At 38.6% G+C, this 17470-nt stretch overlaps 2 protein-coding genes, 1 long non-coding RNA gene and 1 other non-coding gene across 13 annotated transcripts in view; 2 read left to right on the top strand and 2 right to left on the bottom strand.

Moving 5' to 3' along the window:
* The window catches only part of LOC116074217, a 53421-nt gene that overhangs the window by 22185 nt on the left and 13766 nt on the right, over nt 1-17470 (top strand). The window lies entirely within an intron of this gene.
* Alkbh8 (alkB homolog 8, tRNA methyltransferase) overlaps nt 1-17470 on the bottom strand; it is a 48450-nt gene that overhangs the window by 18250 nt on the left and 12730 nt on the right. For all 10 annotated transcript variants that reach the window (XM_031346454.1, XM_031346456.1, XM_031346450.1 and 7 more), the window contains 3 exons: nt 15847-15917; nt 4638-4744; nt 1043-1194 (listed from right to left, as the gene is read on the bottom strand). In XM_031346454.1, the coding sequence (XP_031202314.1) occupies nt 1043-1194; nt 4638-4744; nt 15847-15917 (330 nt within the window). The remainder of the gene's footprint in view (nt 1-1042; nt 1195-4637; nt 4745-15846; nt 15918-17470) is intronic.
* On the top strand, nt 6225-6823 carry LOC116074216 (ubiquitin-like). Its single transcript, XM_031346459.1, has one exon. It carries the CDS (start codon nt 6449-6451, stop codon nt 6821-6823), a length of 375 nt encoding a protein of 124 aa, XP_031202319.1. The 5' UTR covers nt 6225-6448.
* Nucleotides 13598-13727, bottom strand: LOC116074221. The gene has a single exon (XR_004112145.1). It is a non-coding gene; the product is annotated as a small nucleolar RNA SNORA24 (small nucleolar RNA).

The raw sequence follows: 17470 nt of genomic DNA, 5'->3' as shown, positions 1-17470 counted from the left end.
ATGATTTTAGCCTTTGACTTACGATTAACAACCATCCCCAGCAAGGAAACATTGGCGTCAGACACCTAGCTTGTCTCTCCGACCAAATTTTTAAGTAACTTAAAGCTTTAAAGCTCTAGAAGGGGAGCTTTATTTTATTTTTCTATACCTTTTAAAGCTGCCAGAGTGTGAAATTCACCCAGTACTAAACATCTTTAAAGTATCACATTTTATAAACTTATTGACACCATTAGCAAAATAAGTAAACACTCATTTTTTTTTTGCCTCACAAATCCAGCAATTTGAAGGTTTTGTTAAGAAGGATTACCATCTTCAGATATTCTTCAAGATTTATTTGTATTTTCATTTATGTATATGTGTCTCTGTTTGTATATACCATGTGGGAGTAGGGGTGCCTGTGGACCAGAATGTATCATCAGATCTTTCGGACCTGGACAGACAGTCCGATGATAATATGCGTAATGGGAAGAAGCTACAGCTGAGCCATTTCTCTACCCTGAGATAAAAGATTTTTAATTTAAAATGTTTTTAGGGTTACAGATAAATATAATAGCTACTATTGCTACTGCAAATTGAAATACTTGTGATATGAAAAGCATTCTCTGACCTTTGTGATTGCAAATTTTCATTTATAAAGTAAAAAGAATTTCTGTTGAGTCCAAGAAATACATATAGGGATCAACATACTTATGTAAACAAGTCAGAATAGCACCCTGTTTTGTTCAGTTTCTATTTCTGCACAAGTAATGATTTATTGCCTCACAACCCCAGCACTCTCTTTTCTGTCACTTTAAAAAATGAAGCATTTTCTTGGCACTCAATAATGCTAAAGAAATTTCACATATTTAATGATAAAATATAGCCTCTGCCTTTAAAGAATATAAACATCAATGAAGAAAGCTCAGAGAAGTGCTGGGAAAGCCTAAGCAGAGTACATGAGACGTCACTGGAAAAGTCATGGAAAACTCTAAGCATTGGTAGTCTTAAAGCATTTTCTTACTAGATTTATTCTGTTGCAGCACAGATGAAATTAGAGACTTACTACAATTGCAGGGCATTCGCCTCACTTTCCTAAACGTAAAGGACGTTCGCATTCCCCTCTTGCTTAAAGTCAAGTCTCCGATGTCATTGGTGATTATTCCACCTTTAAATTGCTCAGACGCTTGAATGGTATCAAATTTTCGAGGTGTAATTCTGAAGACAATAAATAACTTATTTGACATTATAGTAAGACCAATATCTTAAGAAATATAACAAAAGTTGGAATTAATATATCTTTTAGCATCTCTAACATTCTACAAACTACCAGGTACTTTGAAAAGAATTTACATATAGCAGGTTGGAATCCTGTTTTTGTTTTCTCCAAAATAAACATCAAGAGGTTTTTATCAAGTTTATTTCCTATGCTTTCATGCTTACTTCAATTTTTTCTCCCTTTCACAAAAGATCTTAATTAACATCTCAATAGTTGGTATCCTGTTTTTCTTTCTATATCAGTCTCCTCCCTATCTCTGATTACCTCTCACCTTTCCCTTCATCTCTTTCTGAAGTGTGCACACACACACATACACACCCCCACACACACAAACTCATACATACACAATCAATCAATAATGCCAACAGCAACCTTCAAAAATAATGTTGAGATTTATTTTTCTTTCTCCTAAAAATATTATGAAGAATATACAATCATCTACCAGTATTAAACATGAGTGACTTACAATTCAAACTTTCAGAAATAACTACTGTTAGCATTTAGTGGCATAATGAATTTTCAATTAAAAAAAAAGTGATCAAAAATGTTAATCCCAGTCCACTTTCAGTGACTCAGCACCAGCAGCTATGTCATCACCAGCTGCCTGTGTGTATGTGTACCCTTTTAAAGGCCCTTGTCATCATGGCCCGCCTCTTTCTCTGTTTTTCTGTCTCTGTTTCTCTTATGTCCCAACTCTGAGAAGGAGTTTTGCTCTCCTCGCTCCCCCCAACCAATAAATCTCTAATGTGAAATGTGTTGCATGGGGTGATCTTTGTAGCATACTTTGGTCCTTACCTGCCAAGGTACTCTGCTGGAAAACCCAACCATAAATCATCCCAGGAGATGCTATACTATTTCTAAGAATATTGAAAATATTGAAATATTTTTATAATATATATGCAAAGTAACTCCTTATTTTGTACTTACTGTGAGTGCCATTATTCTTAAAAGTTTAAGAATGAGTGGCAACAAAAAGAGCCTGGACCACAAAGAAAAAGAAAGAAAGAAAGAAAGAAAGAAAGAAAGAAAGAAAGAAAGAAAAGAAAAAGCAAAAGAAAAAAGAAATGCTTATTCCCCAAATTCCAGAAATACTTGGAAAAATAGCTTAGACTGTCAAGGTTGCCTCTAGTGCTGCAACAGAATACTGGCTGTAGCTTCTCCTCCCGCCAACTTAACCTCTGTGGATTCCACTATCCCCACTTCCCCTGGCTTTCACCTCTTTGCTATGTCACAGTCCCAAACAGCCCTGCTCAACCACAAGCTACTCCTGAAAGACAAATAGGCTGCCTGCAGACCTTCTGTACTCTGGTTCCCCAACCAAATTCTCAGGGTCAACTCTTACTGCAGCAACAGAATACTATCTACAATCTCCCTTTCCTCCTGTCTTCTCTTTGGTGTTAGGATGTAATCTGTAGGCTATGGGAAGAGTAACTTGTATACCAACCCAGACACAAAACCCTTGACCTATGATTGGCCCTGCTTGCAAGATGGCACAGAACTTGTGGGAGTAGCCAACCAATGTTTGGTTTAACTTGAGGCCTACCCAAGAGTGAGCCCATGCCTTACATTGCCTACATGGCCAGAAACCAGAGATTGGATATCCCAGAGATCTGGGTAGAACAAAACACAACTTGCAAAAACCAACCAACCAAAAAAAAAAAAAAAAAAAAACCAAATCTTTCTTAATGATAATCTATATCTATCCTCATAGATAGTTTCCTTATCCATTTGTCATCAGAGAGGCTTCCTCTGGTAACAGGCGGAAGGAGCACAGACCCATAGTCAGACTTCAGAGTCTAAACTGAAGGTCTCCATTGGGTTCCTCTCCTTTCAGTTTCTGGAATCCCAAGGAAGTGAAAGAGGGGGAGGAAAAATTGTAGGAGTCAGAGTGGATGGAGGACATCAGAATATGGCCCAATATGGCCACTGAATCAACTACATAGGGCTCATGTAGAGACATGGCACAAGGAGACTGCTCCCAGCTTGGTAGCTTTGAGGCAACCTAGAGTCTTTGCCATTGTCAGCAGACAGAGACTGAAGAATACTTTCTCATGCAGAGAATCCTGGTGTCCTGCCAAGTAAACTGCAAACCTGAGGAAAGGGTCTTCATGTTCATTTACTCATGAGAAATTAACTTTGCCTATAGTTTAATTAGACATCATATCTAAGAGTTGGACTGCTGACAGATTTCTCAGTCTGCAAGGAGGTTTAGGTCACTTTGAACCATGATAAGCTATTGCTAGGTAAACAGTACCTGGTAGGAACGAGAAAGCGTGGGAAATCTTTATGCTGTTTTCTGTATAAAGATGTTGAAACTTTGAATAAAGTATGCATTGGCTGACTATGGCTATATACCCCCTGTGTCCTCTTAGTGCAGCTCTTTCCTTGAGAACCCACTAGATATTGACAGGCTCATATGGGCTTACAGACACTGAAATGGTAAACATAGGTCTGAACCAGGTCCTCTGCAGATATATCGTAGGTTTTAGTTTGGTGTTTTTATGGGACTCCTAACAATGGGAATGAGAATATCTCTGCTTCTTTGACCTGATCTTGAGACTCTTTTCCTGCTATAGGTTTGCATTGTACAACACCAATATGAGGGTTTTTTACCTTATTTTACTGTATATTGTTTTTTTTTTCCTAATTGACCATAGTGTCTTAGAGGTTTGCTCTGTTCTAAAGAGGAAACAGGAGGGAAGTGGATCTGGGGGAAAGTGGAGATGGAAGAGAGCTAGGAGGAGTGGATGGAGTGAAAACTGAGGATAGGATTACTGTATAAGAGAAGAATCTATTTTAAATAAATAAAATATAAGGCAAGTTACCAATGCAATCACATGACCATTTTCTTGAATATTTTAAATATGTCAGCTAAAATTTATAAGCAAAAAAGAATACATATAAAATTCAGCAATATTTTAATTATTTTATACACACATAGACATATATACTTTCTCTCAGATACATACATTCTAACAGTATAATGCTCCTTCCTAAAAAAATTAAATATGCATTTTTACCAAAAGGAAGAATCATGACTACTCTCAAGTTACTCTCAAATGATCAAGTAAAAGCAATGATAATATGTGAGAAAAGGTAAAATACATAGAAAGTGTTCACAACTGAGAATTATAGGTGAAAAGTGAAGGGAGTTTGCCCTATTATAAGTTTTCTTTAAAATTGAAGTCTTTTCAAAATATAAAGGTAGTGTATTAAAAAAAGAAAAAAAACTTGCATATATCCTAGGAGACCTGTACCCAAATGATTTGATGTATAGCAGAGGACATGGGTTCAGCAGCTCAGACAGTACGACGAAGAAGAATGAGAAGTTTCACTAAGCAGAAAGCATCCCATCAGTCACCAAATTCATCTTAATACATACCCATGAGTCCAAAGGTATCTAGATTCTCCTGTCATCACCAGCAAACTCCGACGCGGTAACATCACTTGTACTGTGACACCCTCTGGGTGCTTGAAATCCATAACAATCTTGGAGTAAAGACAAAAAAGGTTATCACCAAAGAAAGGTTAGTACTGAGTCTACTTTCATACACTCAAGGGATTAGGGATAATTCTTTTATGCTGATTTTATTTCTACATTAACAGAGAGGTTAATATTGAGTCTACTTTCATACACTCCAGGAATTAGGGATAATTCATTTATGCTGATTTTAGTTCTACATTAACAGAAAGGCTAATATTGAGTCTACTTTCATACACTCCAGGGATAAGAGATAATTCATTTATGCTGACTTTAGCTCTTCATTAAAGATAATAAAGCTACAACTTACTCTAATACAATACAATAAAGATAGGTAACCCACTCAGGTAGCATACTTTTGTAATGAGATTGAGACTGAGCAAATATGAAATAAAGTTCAGACATCCACATTTCTAAGAATCACCCCCAGTAAACTATAAGTGTTAAGATTAGAGCATCAGAAACACTAAGGCAGTGTCACACTGCTGAGACACTCCCTGTCTGGCTCTTCAGGTTAGGAGCCATTTTTAATAGTCAGTGAGCCTCTCGGCATCCTTTTTCTCTTAACCCTTACATGATTGCTGCGTGAATTAAACAATAAAGATTATAACCCATGGTGGTTGGCACATAGCAAATATGAAAAAGGAGCATATTTTTATTGTCCATAGAATGTTAATAAACAATAATTTAAGGGGAAAATAATTATTAGATTCAGAGTCTATGTGGTGCTCTGATACTACACACTGGAATTAGATACTAACAAATGAGCAAAGAAAACAGAACAACTTTTTCTGAGTTACATTCAAATATTCTAAATGGCCCTGCAAAAATACAATGGCCAAAAAGGTGTTTTCTGTCTTAGGAACCCATTAAATACCAGGGATTTCGGACTATACACAGCAGCAGCCAAAGAACCAGAATTTAAACATCATAGGATAGAACCAAAAAAAAAAAATTTATGTGAACAAATCACCTATTAAAATTAAAATGTAGGGCGGTGTTGGCGCACGCCTTTAATCCCAGCACTTGGGAGGCAGAGGCAGAGGCAGGTGGATTTCTGAGTTCAAGGCCAGCCTGGTCTACAGAGTGAGCTCCAGGACAGCCAGGGTTACACAGAGAAACCCTGTCTCGAAAAACAAAAAAAAAAAAAAAAATCAGAAAATATAAGTAGGATAAAGAGAATTTGGCACAGTAGCTAGGAAAAAATTCAATAAATGTCAGTGAATATCACTCTTATTCTGAATAATAATACTGCATAAAATACTAGATAATATGCATAAAAACTATCTCTAAATAATAATGAATTGGACAAGTGCACACTTGTTTCTACTTTGTTTCAATATAAATATAGTAAGGTAAGATAACTGAGTAAATTTTCTACAAACACTTTTTTCCCAAATGTCCACAAATAATTTCACTTAGTCATATTCTAAAAATCACTCTATTTGTAAACAATACATAAATCTGGTTTGTATAGATGAAGTATGCTTATTTGTGATTGGCTTGAAATGTATAAATATAAAGAAGAACTAACGAACCAATGGAGAAGTAGTGATATTTGAGTAAAGGAAATATAAATAAAATGTTAACTGCAGGATCTATGGAGTAGATTTAATAATGTTTACGATTCTTTCAACTCTTGTATGAAAGTGTTTATAAGAAACTGTTGAGCTCTTTCTCTTCAACGAGGCGGCCAAGCAGCAGACGCCAACATGCAGATGTTCGTGAAGACCCTGATGGGCAAGACCATCACTCTTGAGGTCGAGCCCAGTGACACCATCGAGAATGTCAAGGCCAAGATCCAAGACAAGGAAGGCATCCCGCCTGACCAGCAGAGGTTGATATTCGCTGGCAAACAGCTGGAGGATGGCCGCACCCTGTCCCACTACAACATCCAGAAAGAGTCCACCTTGCACCTGGTGCTGCGTCTGCGCGGTGGCATAATCGAGCCATCCCTTCCTCAGCTTGCCCAGAAGTACAACTGTGACAAGATGATCTGCTACACACGCCTGCACCTTCGTGCAGTCAACTGCCGCAAGAAGTGCGGCCATACTAACAACCTGCGCCCCAAGAAGAAGATCAAATAAAGCTGGGGCCATATCTGGCCTGTGACCCCAGGACCAAATAAAGTCCCATTCCATTGACTGGAGCAGTTAAAAAAAGGAAGAAAGAAAGAAAGAAATTGTTGAGAGAAAGGAGAAAACCCACCAATGTACATAGTTTCCAATTTTCTGAAGTTAAGCTAAGGTCCACACTAGAGGACAAAATAATGAACTAAATTATTTACATTCGAGATGATTATCTGTGAATTAAATGAAATTCCATTCTGTGACAGGGAAGGATTTTAGAAAATGAGATTCCAATTAATTCATCATCAAATATTTATCAGTCATTGTACCAGGCATCAAAGATCACAAAGCTGAATGTAAGGGGCAGGCCCTCCCTTAGCTAAAGATCACAATTTATGGCCAACATTCAGCATTTTAGAAATGCACCATACATTTAGTTAGTGAAACTCAAACACCATCCCCAGCATTAAAGGAAGGCAATGGTTTTAAAAAACAGAAATCTAACCAAATAATTAGTACTGACAAGAAGCATAAATGTGAGACTAGATTGAAACATTTGTCCTGATACATACAATCCATATTTTATGCAACAAATCTGAGCAACCAAGTTATGAGCAGTATAGTTGAGTATAGAGTATTTACTGCGAAAGAACATTATTGCTTTGTCCTTGCCACTACATCTATTGAGCATCTACCTTTTAAAACATTTTTTTAAGGTCTGGTTTGGGGTCATTAATTTACAAATAGGGAAGAGCTAAAATCCAAGTCTGGCTTATCTTAGGCGACTCTCAGTAGCAGCATATAAAGACCTGAAGACATTCATATAGGCTTTATCCTTCTCATTTCTAATACTATGTTGGAAAAGTAATCAAGTCTTGATTAAAACTGCCATCTGGGGTTTACTCTACTTTACTCCTATTCTTTGTTTAACAGAATATAAATGGAGGGGTTAGGAAGATGGGTCGGTGGTTAAGAGCACTGACTGTTCTTCCAGAAGACCCAGGTTCAATTTCTAGCAACCACATAGCATAGAACCATTTTCAGGGGATCCACTGACTTCTTCTGGCCTCCACAGGTACTTCCTGAATATGGCACACAAACATGCAGGCAAAAAACACCCATGCATATTTAAAAAAAAAAACAAAAACAAAAACAAAACTTACAAAAATTAAAAAAAGAAAACCTTTAACATGTTATATTGTTGTATATAGCTTTTGCTACACAGCCTAAGCTCTGGGAATGGGATGCGCTATGAGCTCCCACCTAGCTTCCCTTGAATCCACAGATAAAAGACAAAGGCACATAGTTTTGAATTTCAATTGTCCTTTTTGGCACAATTGCTGGGTGCTACTACCTCCCACCTTGAAAATCTTGCTCTTATCAATATTCTTATCTCCATCTGCCCTAAACTTTAGTTGCTCAGTTACATCTAGTTCCGCTACACACCTCCAATGGCCTGCCTGTAGGAGCGGCCAGTGTGGCCACTGTGTATGAAATCTCACATGGCTAGTCAACTTTTCTCCATCAGAAGCATGGTGAACTCTCCTTTCCTCCCTTGTATCTCTCTGCTTTCCTCCAGGGACCAGGAAGTCCTGTCCTTTCCACCCAGCAACTGTCCCATGCCTTCTTTACTGACAGATCAAGAACTAATTGAGGAACAGGATCTGAGCATCAGAACAACCCCTACATGACATAGAATTCCAGCAGTTTCTAACTCAAAGGTCAATTGTCCCAGCAAATAACACAGTTGACAAAATATCTGTGAGCTTTCTGTAAATACAGAAAGCTGGTCTTGATCTCACATATTCTGAGTCACTGTGTGCACTGGATAAAGATAGCTTAGAAGGAAGCAAAACAAACCACAGGAACCATTGACACTTAAGTATCAAATTTGGGCTCTAAGGCAAAGATGCTCACAAGGTCAAATATGCAAATACTAAGCTAGAACATTTTATCAGAAAACAGAAAGGAAAAGAAGCACCAAACAGATGTAAAAACAGAAAAACAGTCCAACAAATATGAATGAATCTAATTACGAATTAGAAAAAAAAACAATACCCAAGTTTCAAGAATTGTCTTCTGGCCGGGCAGTGGTGGCGCATGCCTTTAGTCCCAGCACTTGGGAGGCAGAGGCAGGCGGATTTCTGAGTTCGAGGCCAGCCTGGTGTACAGAGTGAGTTCCAGGACAGCCAGGGCTACACAGAGAAACCCTGTCTCGAAAAACAAAAAAAAAAAAAAGAATTGTCTTCTGATTTCACATGTGAACCCTTGTATTATATGTGCTGTAGCCTGCACTCACACTTATATACACACAAATAAACAAATTTTAACACTTGTTAGTGGAAGCAACCATTTGGTTGCTTATGTAAAGTATAGAGCGACAAAATATAGAAAACAAGGAAAAGTAAATATAAAGATTATAGAGGAATTAAGAGACAATACCTAACAACTGTGCAAAAGTGACGGATAAAACTAACTCACAGATTCAATAAACCCAATAAACCCAACATAGAATAAACAAACCATTCATTCACCAGTATTGAGGGAATAAATAACCCATCACAATATAACTGTAAGAAACAAAAGATAAAAGGAAAAAGTCTTGAAATATGCCAAAAGTAACTTCAAAGGTAAAAGAAGCACTAGCACATTGGTTTTCAACCTGTGGATCACAACCCCTTTGGGGGTTGAACAGCCCCTTATAACCATCGGAAATATCAGATATTTACACTATAATTCACAATAGTTGCAAATTTACAAATTTGAAGTAGAAAGATAAAAACCTTTTATGGATGAAGGTTACTACAACATGAGGAACTGTATTACAGGGTGACAGCATTTGGAAGGTTGAGAACCACTGCAAGGCAATAGTATATGAAATCTTGAGGAAGACAAGCTAAAATGTTTTTAGGACATCAGATGTTCTAATGTCTAGAAGTTAAGGTAGAAACATTTCCCTTTTTGTCATATTACTGAGGGTAACGGTGCCTATGGAAACATAGGGGATGGTGACTGCCTGTGTTAACTTGAGTGTGGGGGACATTTAGGAGCCTCATTATCACATGAACTCATTTGTGTTAATCTCCTCTTTTAAAAGTTGGTTCAAAAGAAAGCATCAGGTGCAATAAGTAATGCTTCAGAGCAGTTATAAGGACCCCCTAACATAGCTCAGTAGCACAGCTTAGCATGAGTGAAGCCCTGGGTTCAAATCTCAATACCACAAACAGTTAGAATCCTTAAAATGCATGTCAAGAATGTTTGCCGATGCTCTCTCCACCAGCAGAGCAAGATGGCCAAAGGAAAGAAGGCCAAGAGGAAGAAGGTGGCCCCCTGCCGTCGTCAAGAAACAGGAGGCCAAAAAGGTGGTCAATCTTTTGTTTGAGAAAAGACCAAGAACTTCAGCATTGGGCAGGGCATCCAGCCCAAAAGAGATCCAACATGCTTCGTCAAATGGCCCCGCTACATCAGGCTGCAGTAGCAAAGAGCCATCTATAGAGGCTGCTCAAAGTACTTCCAGCCATTAACCAGTTCACCCAGGCCGGACAGGCAAAGAGCTAGCTACTCAGCTGCTTAAGCTTGCCCACAAGTACAGGCCAGAGACAAAGCAAGAGAAGAAGAAGCAAAGGCTACTGGCCGGTGCTGAGAAGAAAGCTGCTGGCAAAGGGGACATCCCAACTAAGAGACCACCTGTCCTCCAAGCAGGAATCAATATAGTCACCACCTTGATGGAGAAGAAGGCTCAGCTGGTGGTGATTGCCCATGATGTAGACCCCATTGTGCTGGTGGTTTTCCTGCCTGCCCTGTGTCGAAAGATGGGGGTGCCCTACTGCATCATCAAGGGAATGGCCAGGCTGGGGTGCCTGGTCCACAGGAAGACAGACAGGCACCACTGTTGCCTTCACAGAGATTATCTCAGAAGATAAGGGTGCTCTGGCTAAGCTGGTGAAAGCTATTAGGACCAATTATAATGACAGATATGACGAGATCTGCTACCACTGAGGAGGCAACTTCCTGGGTCCTAAGTCTGTGGCTAGCATTGCCAAGCTGGAAAAGGCAAAGGCTAAAGAACGCGCCACTGAACTGGGTTAAATGTACACTAAATTTTCTGTACATAAATATAATTATAAAATTATATTCCCCCCCAAAAAATGTTTGCTGATTCTAAAGTGATCATGACCTTGAATGCAAAACCAGAGAGAATGAGGATTTTATAAAATTAGTAATGAAGTTTTCACATTCAACATCAGCTACTATCCCTGACCAGTTTGTCTTACAAATTCTAACAAAGAATACTACAAGACTTTCTAAAGTGGACAAAAGGGATGCTTAAGAATTATTTAAATCATTGCCAACATCACTTTGTATTTGAAAACATAGCAATTAGGGCTTAATTAGAGCTTCTAAATGTGGTATGAATATCAGAAAGCCAAGACAGACTCCTGGAAAGCCAATATGCTGGCTCACACCTGTAATTCAAGCACTCAGATGCCGAGGCAGGTGGATTACCACTTAACAGAGCCAGCCTGGGCTAGTGAGTTCCATGATAGCCTACACGACAGAGTAGGACCTTATCCCAATAAACAAACAACAAGCAAAAAATTAACAAAAAACTTCAATGTATGTGGGCTAGAAGCTCTTTTTACAATAAAGCTGTAAAAGTCAAGTAATTTTTTTATTACTATGTCATCATATTTTACCAGAAAACAATATCAAGTCCACATAACTCATTGTTTAAAAAATAGTAGTTACTATACAAACAAAATATTGCTGAAAGAAAAAAAAAAATCAACCATCTCCATAATTTTTAGTTTCAGTTTTCAAGTTTTGCCCTGGTCAATTTTAATTTATAATAACAACTGGGTACATATTTTGCACATTAAATGCCAGCTGAGTGAGTCCTTATGGCATTATCTGCCCACCATTCCTAGCTCATTATCACAAGGAAATTTATGGTAAGGGTTTTAATCAAAACACACATGACCAGAAAAAACAGGCTGCAGTTTCTACAAGAACAAACCTATTGCTGAAACTTAAACGAAACTAAACAGGGTATCTATTATTCTCCCATGTCCAAATGCATCCTACCCCTTGCTGGTGTGGTGACCCCCGAATTATTAATGTTAGCTCTCTGTGGTTAAAGCCTTACCTAAGAAACTCCACTGTTGTGTATAGACAGTTTGTCCCCACATTCCTTTGGCAGAACCTTCTCATTTTCCCTCCAGTCTGAGGCAAGCGCAATATACAGGCAGCTGTCTCATTGCTGCAGCTAGGTCAGGGCTCCCTCCCCACCTTCCCCTTCTCCCCAGCAGCTCTGAGAGAACCCAGTCTAGTGTTAGAATGGCACTAGCCATAACCCCCCCTTAATGAAAACATCTTGTGGAGCCAAGTGCTAAGGAGAGACAGCCTCCTAGTCTTGGTGTCACCAGGGCCGCCGGCACTCTCCGATAAGCGGCTGAACTCTCCAGGTGCCTGTCCTTGGGACCTTAAGGAAATAACAAACTCAAAGAAGATTAGAGCCCGATGTTTAAATCATAGAAAAGGGTAATCAGAGGTCACAGACAGTTATGGCTGGCCAGAAAATTAGTTCCTGATAACCGCAGAACAGACACCCATTGATCCCCTACCAGCTTCAGTTCTGCCCTAACAAATGGTCATAGCATTTCACTCCCCTCACTCTGAGGCATCCTAAGAATTCCCAATTTTGTATATAAACTCATGTTTTTCCTGGCTCATTGGTCGCATGCAAGCACTTGCTCTCAGTGAGTACAAAGCGTGTGATCCGAGTCTGGACTCAAATAAAAGGCTCTTTTGTAAGTTACAGCGGACTTTACAATTCTTGGGCTCGTTTGGGTTTCCTGTGGACTCTGGGCATAACACTGGTATCTCACTAAGCTAGACCTTGGGCAATAGAGAATGAACTAGTCTTCAAACAACATCTTGTTATCTGAGATATCATCTTAATTTACAGTATAATTGTAATTTTTCTTACTTAAAGCTAAAAATATTTTCACACGAACACATATAAAGAAATGTATTTGTACATACATGAGGTACTTCCAAAAGTACAAAAGTATTTAAGATGACCACAATTTAGCTGAAGAAGTAATACAAATATATCTGAAAAAAAGTAAAGCTATTTTGGCTTTCTATAAGATGTGCACTACTGTCTGCAGTTTCTATAAGATGTACACTACTGTCTTCAGTTTGGTTTTGTAATAGAGTCTCACTCTAAAGGCCAGGCTGGCCTGAAGTTCATTCCAATCTTCTGGATTTCACCTCTTGAGTGCTGGGACTAATGTATGAACTAGCATGTCTGACAACATTTTTCTGACTTACACTAGGTTTTTAGAAATATCATAAGACCTAGGATAGTAATAAAATTAAGTTATTGAAATTAGAGTTAGATTAAAATGAAGAAAAATCTCCCAGGAACACCTTGAATTAGAAAATTTAAGTATTAAAAATGATCTTTGAAATTTCTCATGAAAGGAGAAAAAGTAATATAAATATATATCTTCTTGGATTTTAGGTGGGGAGAAAAAGCAAAACAATGGCATAAAATAAAAAACAATGATATTGCTCAAAATTTTATTCCAATGAGACAGAAAGCTGATATTGACACTATACACTAGTGTCAATAAGCAGCTATAAATTACACCATAAATACAGGCAGCCATAGGTTCACTATGAACCCTGTACAGTATTCTATAGGCGGTTATACACTATACGTTAAGTACTGAAACATTTTCGCACACCCAATAACCTAGTACCCCAGATTCTCCTCACAGGGAAGAAGGCTACTGAGCAAGTTAAAATCTGATACCAATTAAATGGTGACAGCTTTGACAATAAACAAGAATCTGCTCTTCTGTGGCTAGAAAAGGAAGCCAGCACAGCAGCCAGGTTCCATAGGTACACTAAATGGAATTATAGAAAATTTCTTAAAACAACCGAGGATGCCAAGCATGAGAAAACATGCTTCCTGGTCAGGGAACACAGGCCTTCCTTTTCTGCCAAAAGTGAAGGCTTAAAACAAGTACTCCTAGTGGACCAGGCCTCTCGAGTCTTTATCTATATGGATGGCTACAAGTTTGAAAACCATTTTCACAAGATTAACTCATTTAATTCCTACCATAATCCTTTGGTTAAGAAAGTAATGTTGTTAATCCCACTTGATAAAATAAAAGCTCAGATTTAGAACCTTATTTCAAATAGCATAATAATCTGAAAGGTTAATTTTCAAATTTTCAAAATGTCAGAGATTTACTTCCCCTCAAACTATCTTTTAAGGTAAAATCTATTCCTGTCATAACTATAACATGTATATTCTCTAGCTATTACAAAGAAAGTTTTAACCAAAAACTATCATTCCTCCAGCAGCTGAAAACCACCACGTCTCACAAGATGACAAATTGAAATAATGATCAAAGTGATTTCAGTTCAAACAAAGCACAGGAGTTCCCTATCTTACAATCTTTAATTAAACCATTTCAGTGCCTTTGGAGATGTTGCCTTTGGTTTTTTTTTTTTTTTTTCCTGATTTCTCAAGTTTGGGAAGACTACTCAGGGTAGTCCCTCTAAAAGTACAAGCAAGAATCAGCAACATGGAGAAAAGAGCTTTTGTTTTTTTCTCTCATGCTATTTCTGAAAAGTTCTAAATCAAGAATCCATATATGTAAATGATAAGATGGTCTTACTGTATCCAACAAACATTATTGGTTCTTTAGCCACAGCATCAAGATGATCTGTGGTTAAATACAAGAATATAGGAAATGTTAAGGAGCCAAAGTACTTAAGCTGTGGAGATGGGAACTATATTGATATAGGGAAGAGACAAAAAGAGAGCACAGAGAAAGAGGGTAAGAGGAGCACAGACAAATTGTACTTGCTTCCAGGAGGCATCAGATTTTCAAGCAACTTCTAGTTAGATCAGATGATCTCAATATTTCAAGAATTATTCTGGATTTATTTTCTTTTATTTCTGTCTGAAAGTTCACGTGTAACTTGCTGCTAATACTGTAAGTGTTACAGCTCTATGGGGAAGGGTATCCTAGCAGTTGGGAGCCGAGGAATACCACAAGCTCATACCCCACAATGAACTTCACACAAGAGATTTATGGAGAAAGACACAGAAGGGTGATTACTTCTGCTCAGGAAGGAAGCAGCAAAGAACTGAGCAGGAGGCAGATTTCATATAGGGTTTCTAAGCTGTTGGGGAGCTTTCCAGGGAGGCCTGGGATTGTTGGGATTTTGTGGACTGATTTTAGGGCATGCTTAGGGATTGCTGATATTCTGTGGCCTGACCTTAGGGCAAGTGCAAGGACTGGTGGGATTCTGTACCCTGATATTGGAGAAAACCCAGGGATTGATGGGACTTTGTGGTCAGATCTTGTGCTCTTTTTCTGTAAGGAATAGGTTGCTGTCTGCATCTCCAGGAGCTGGAAATGGCCAGTAAGGCCATTAGAGTAGTATGGGGTTGGGGACTGATGACTTACATGCACCAAGGAGCTGAGCCTGGCTGTCAGAGTAGTAATTCGTACTGCACCTTGAGGGGCTTACCTTCACCAGTTTAAATCATGGTTCTATATGGTTAGCAGTTTGAGCAAAGTGCAACTACAGAAACTAAGCACTGAATAATATGGGTCACTCTTTGACCTGGAAGGGCAAAAATGATCCTCTGCTGAAGTGTCTAGAAGATCTGACTCAAGGTACTTAAGGAAAAAGGTCCGTCCTGTGAGTAGGTATGGTGGGACATGACATGCTTTTATTTTAGTACTCAGGAAGCAAAGACAGATGGATCTCTATGAGTTCCAGTCCAGCCTGGTCTACAGAAGCAGCTCAAGGACAAAGAGACCAAGCCTAAAAAGCTTCCCCCCTCTGGAAGTAATTAAAGTGCTAACAATACCCTTTCTCTTTAAAAAAAAAAAATCTTTATTTTCTTTACAATGTAGATAGCCCCACAAGGGTGAAGGGGAGGCAATGTGTAAGGTAAAAATATGCTAAAAGCTAATTTAAAAATAAATGCTTCACACTGCACTTACCGCTGACCCCAAACTGAGAGAAATAATTTCATCTTCAAATGCAGAATGCGTGTCAATATGGGCAGGAATCCCTGAGATAGAAAACATGACATTTTTTCATTGTCAATGCAGATTCAGACTGGGCACACCTAGCTGCACATAAGTACAATGAAAATGTTGTTTGATTCTTAAAAAGCTACTATAATCTTAGTTAAAAGGAAATATAGTAAATATGACTCAACAAATTTAAACTAAATCTGAAACAGAATATCTCAACATCACGACACTGAGACTTGACTATAAAGTCCAGACTCGAGTCAATGTTTAAATAGGACCATTCACAGCATAAGAGGACAATGTGGAAGACAAATCCTAGTCTCTGTCTCTGTCTGTCTCTGTCTCTCTCTCTCTGTCTGTCTCTGTCTCTGTCTCTCTCTCTCCCACTTCCTCTCTCTCTCTCTTCCTTTAAGCACTGGGATTCCCAAGGACTTGAGGAGCAGAGGACATATGTAAGGACTAAGTGTATCAAGACATAACTTCTGGTAAATGAGCAGCCATTGGTAAGGGAACTGTAACACAAAGAAATAATACAAAGAAAAAAGATACATCCTCCTAAAGAATTATAGACAGAAATACATGCAGTTCAAATACTTACATACAGTATGGGTATGACAGCACACACCTGCAATCCTGACACTGGGGAAGCTGGGACGGGAGCATCTGAGTCAGTTTGGCTAAACAGTAAGACCCAGCCTTATGGGCTAGGAATGCAGCTCAGTGACAGGGCTTGTGACTAGCAGGTACTAGGCCCAAGCAAGATTACTACTCAGCACCACAGTAAAAAATAAAAAATAAAATAAAACATACCATGATAAAAGCAGAGGAAAACTTCAGCTACTGCCAAAACTAAAATCCTAAAAAATATTTACTTAACTACTATAAATATGGGATGAAAATGCTATTAATAAATGAAGGAAACCTATCTATAACTAATATTTTCACTGGCACTAGAGTCCCAGAGCTGTCTTCCAGATTTTAAAACAGAAGAAGAGAGAGATCATCCACCCAGTTAGCCTTCCTCCTTTCTATGGATTACAAACTTCTTCCACTGGACATTGTCTTTGTTTTCCAAGCTGCTAACTCCATCTCTAACATGTTAAGAGAGGAATAAAAACAAGCAGAAACCAAAACCAGAAATGCATGCTCATTTACCTATGTTTCTAATGGAAGTTCCTCAAGGGGTGGAGGTACTGCAAGAGCAATGAGCAGCAATACAGATAACAAATATAAGCAGAGCAGCCTCAAAATGAGTTTGCACTAAAACAAAAATTACTGAATTTTAATTTTTGATCTTAAAAAGTTTTATAAACTTTTTAATTCTAAAATATGCAACTAGGATTTTAAAGAAGCAGCAACTGGGACTAGAGACAGGGCTCTGAGGTTAAGAGCACCCCGTGTCCCCTACCTGGACTGCCTGGTTGGGTCTCAGCAGGAGATGTGCCTAGTCCTGCTGGGACTATGTGTCCCAGCGTGGGGTCATACCTAAGCAGGGACTTCTCCTTCTCTGAGAAGAAGAGGAGGAGGTAAGGGGGGGATTTCTAAGGGTGGGACTGGAAGGAGAGGAGAGGAGACACTGCAATCAGAA

Source organism: Mastomys coucha, unplaced genomic scaffold (genome assembly GCF_008632895.1).
Source record: "Mastomys coucha isolate ucsf_1 unplaced genomic scaffold, UCSF_Mcou_1 pScaffold24, whole genome shotgun sequence".
Classification (NCBI taxonomy): domain Eukaryota; kingdom Metazoa; phylum Chordata; class Mammalia; order Rodentia; family Muridae; genus Mastomys; species Mastomys coucha.
The sequence above is the reverse complement of the archived record's forward strand: the minus strand, read 5'-3'. Positions and strand labels throughout refer to the sequence as shown.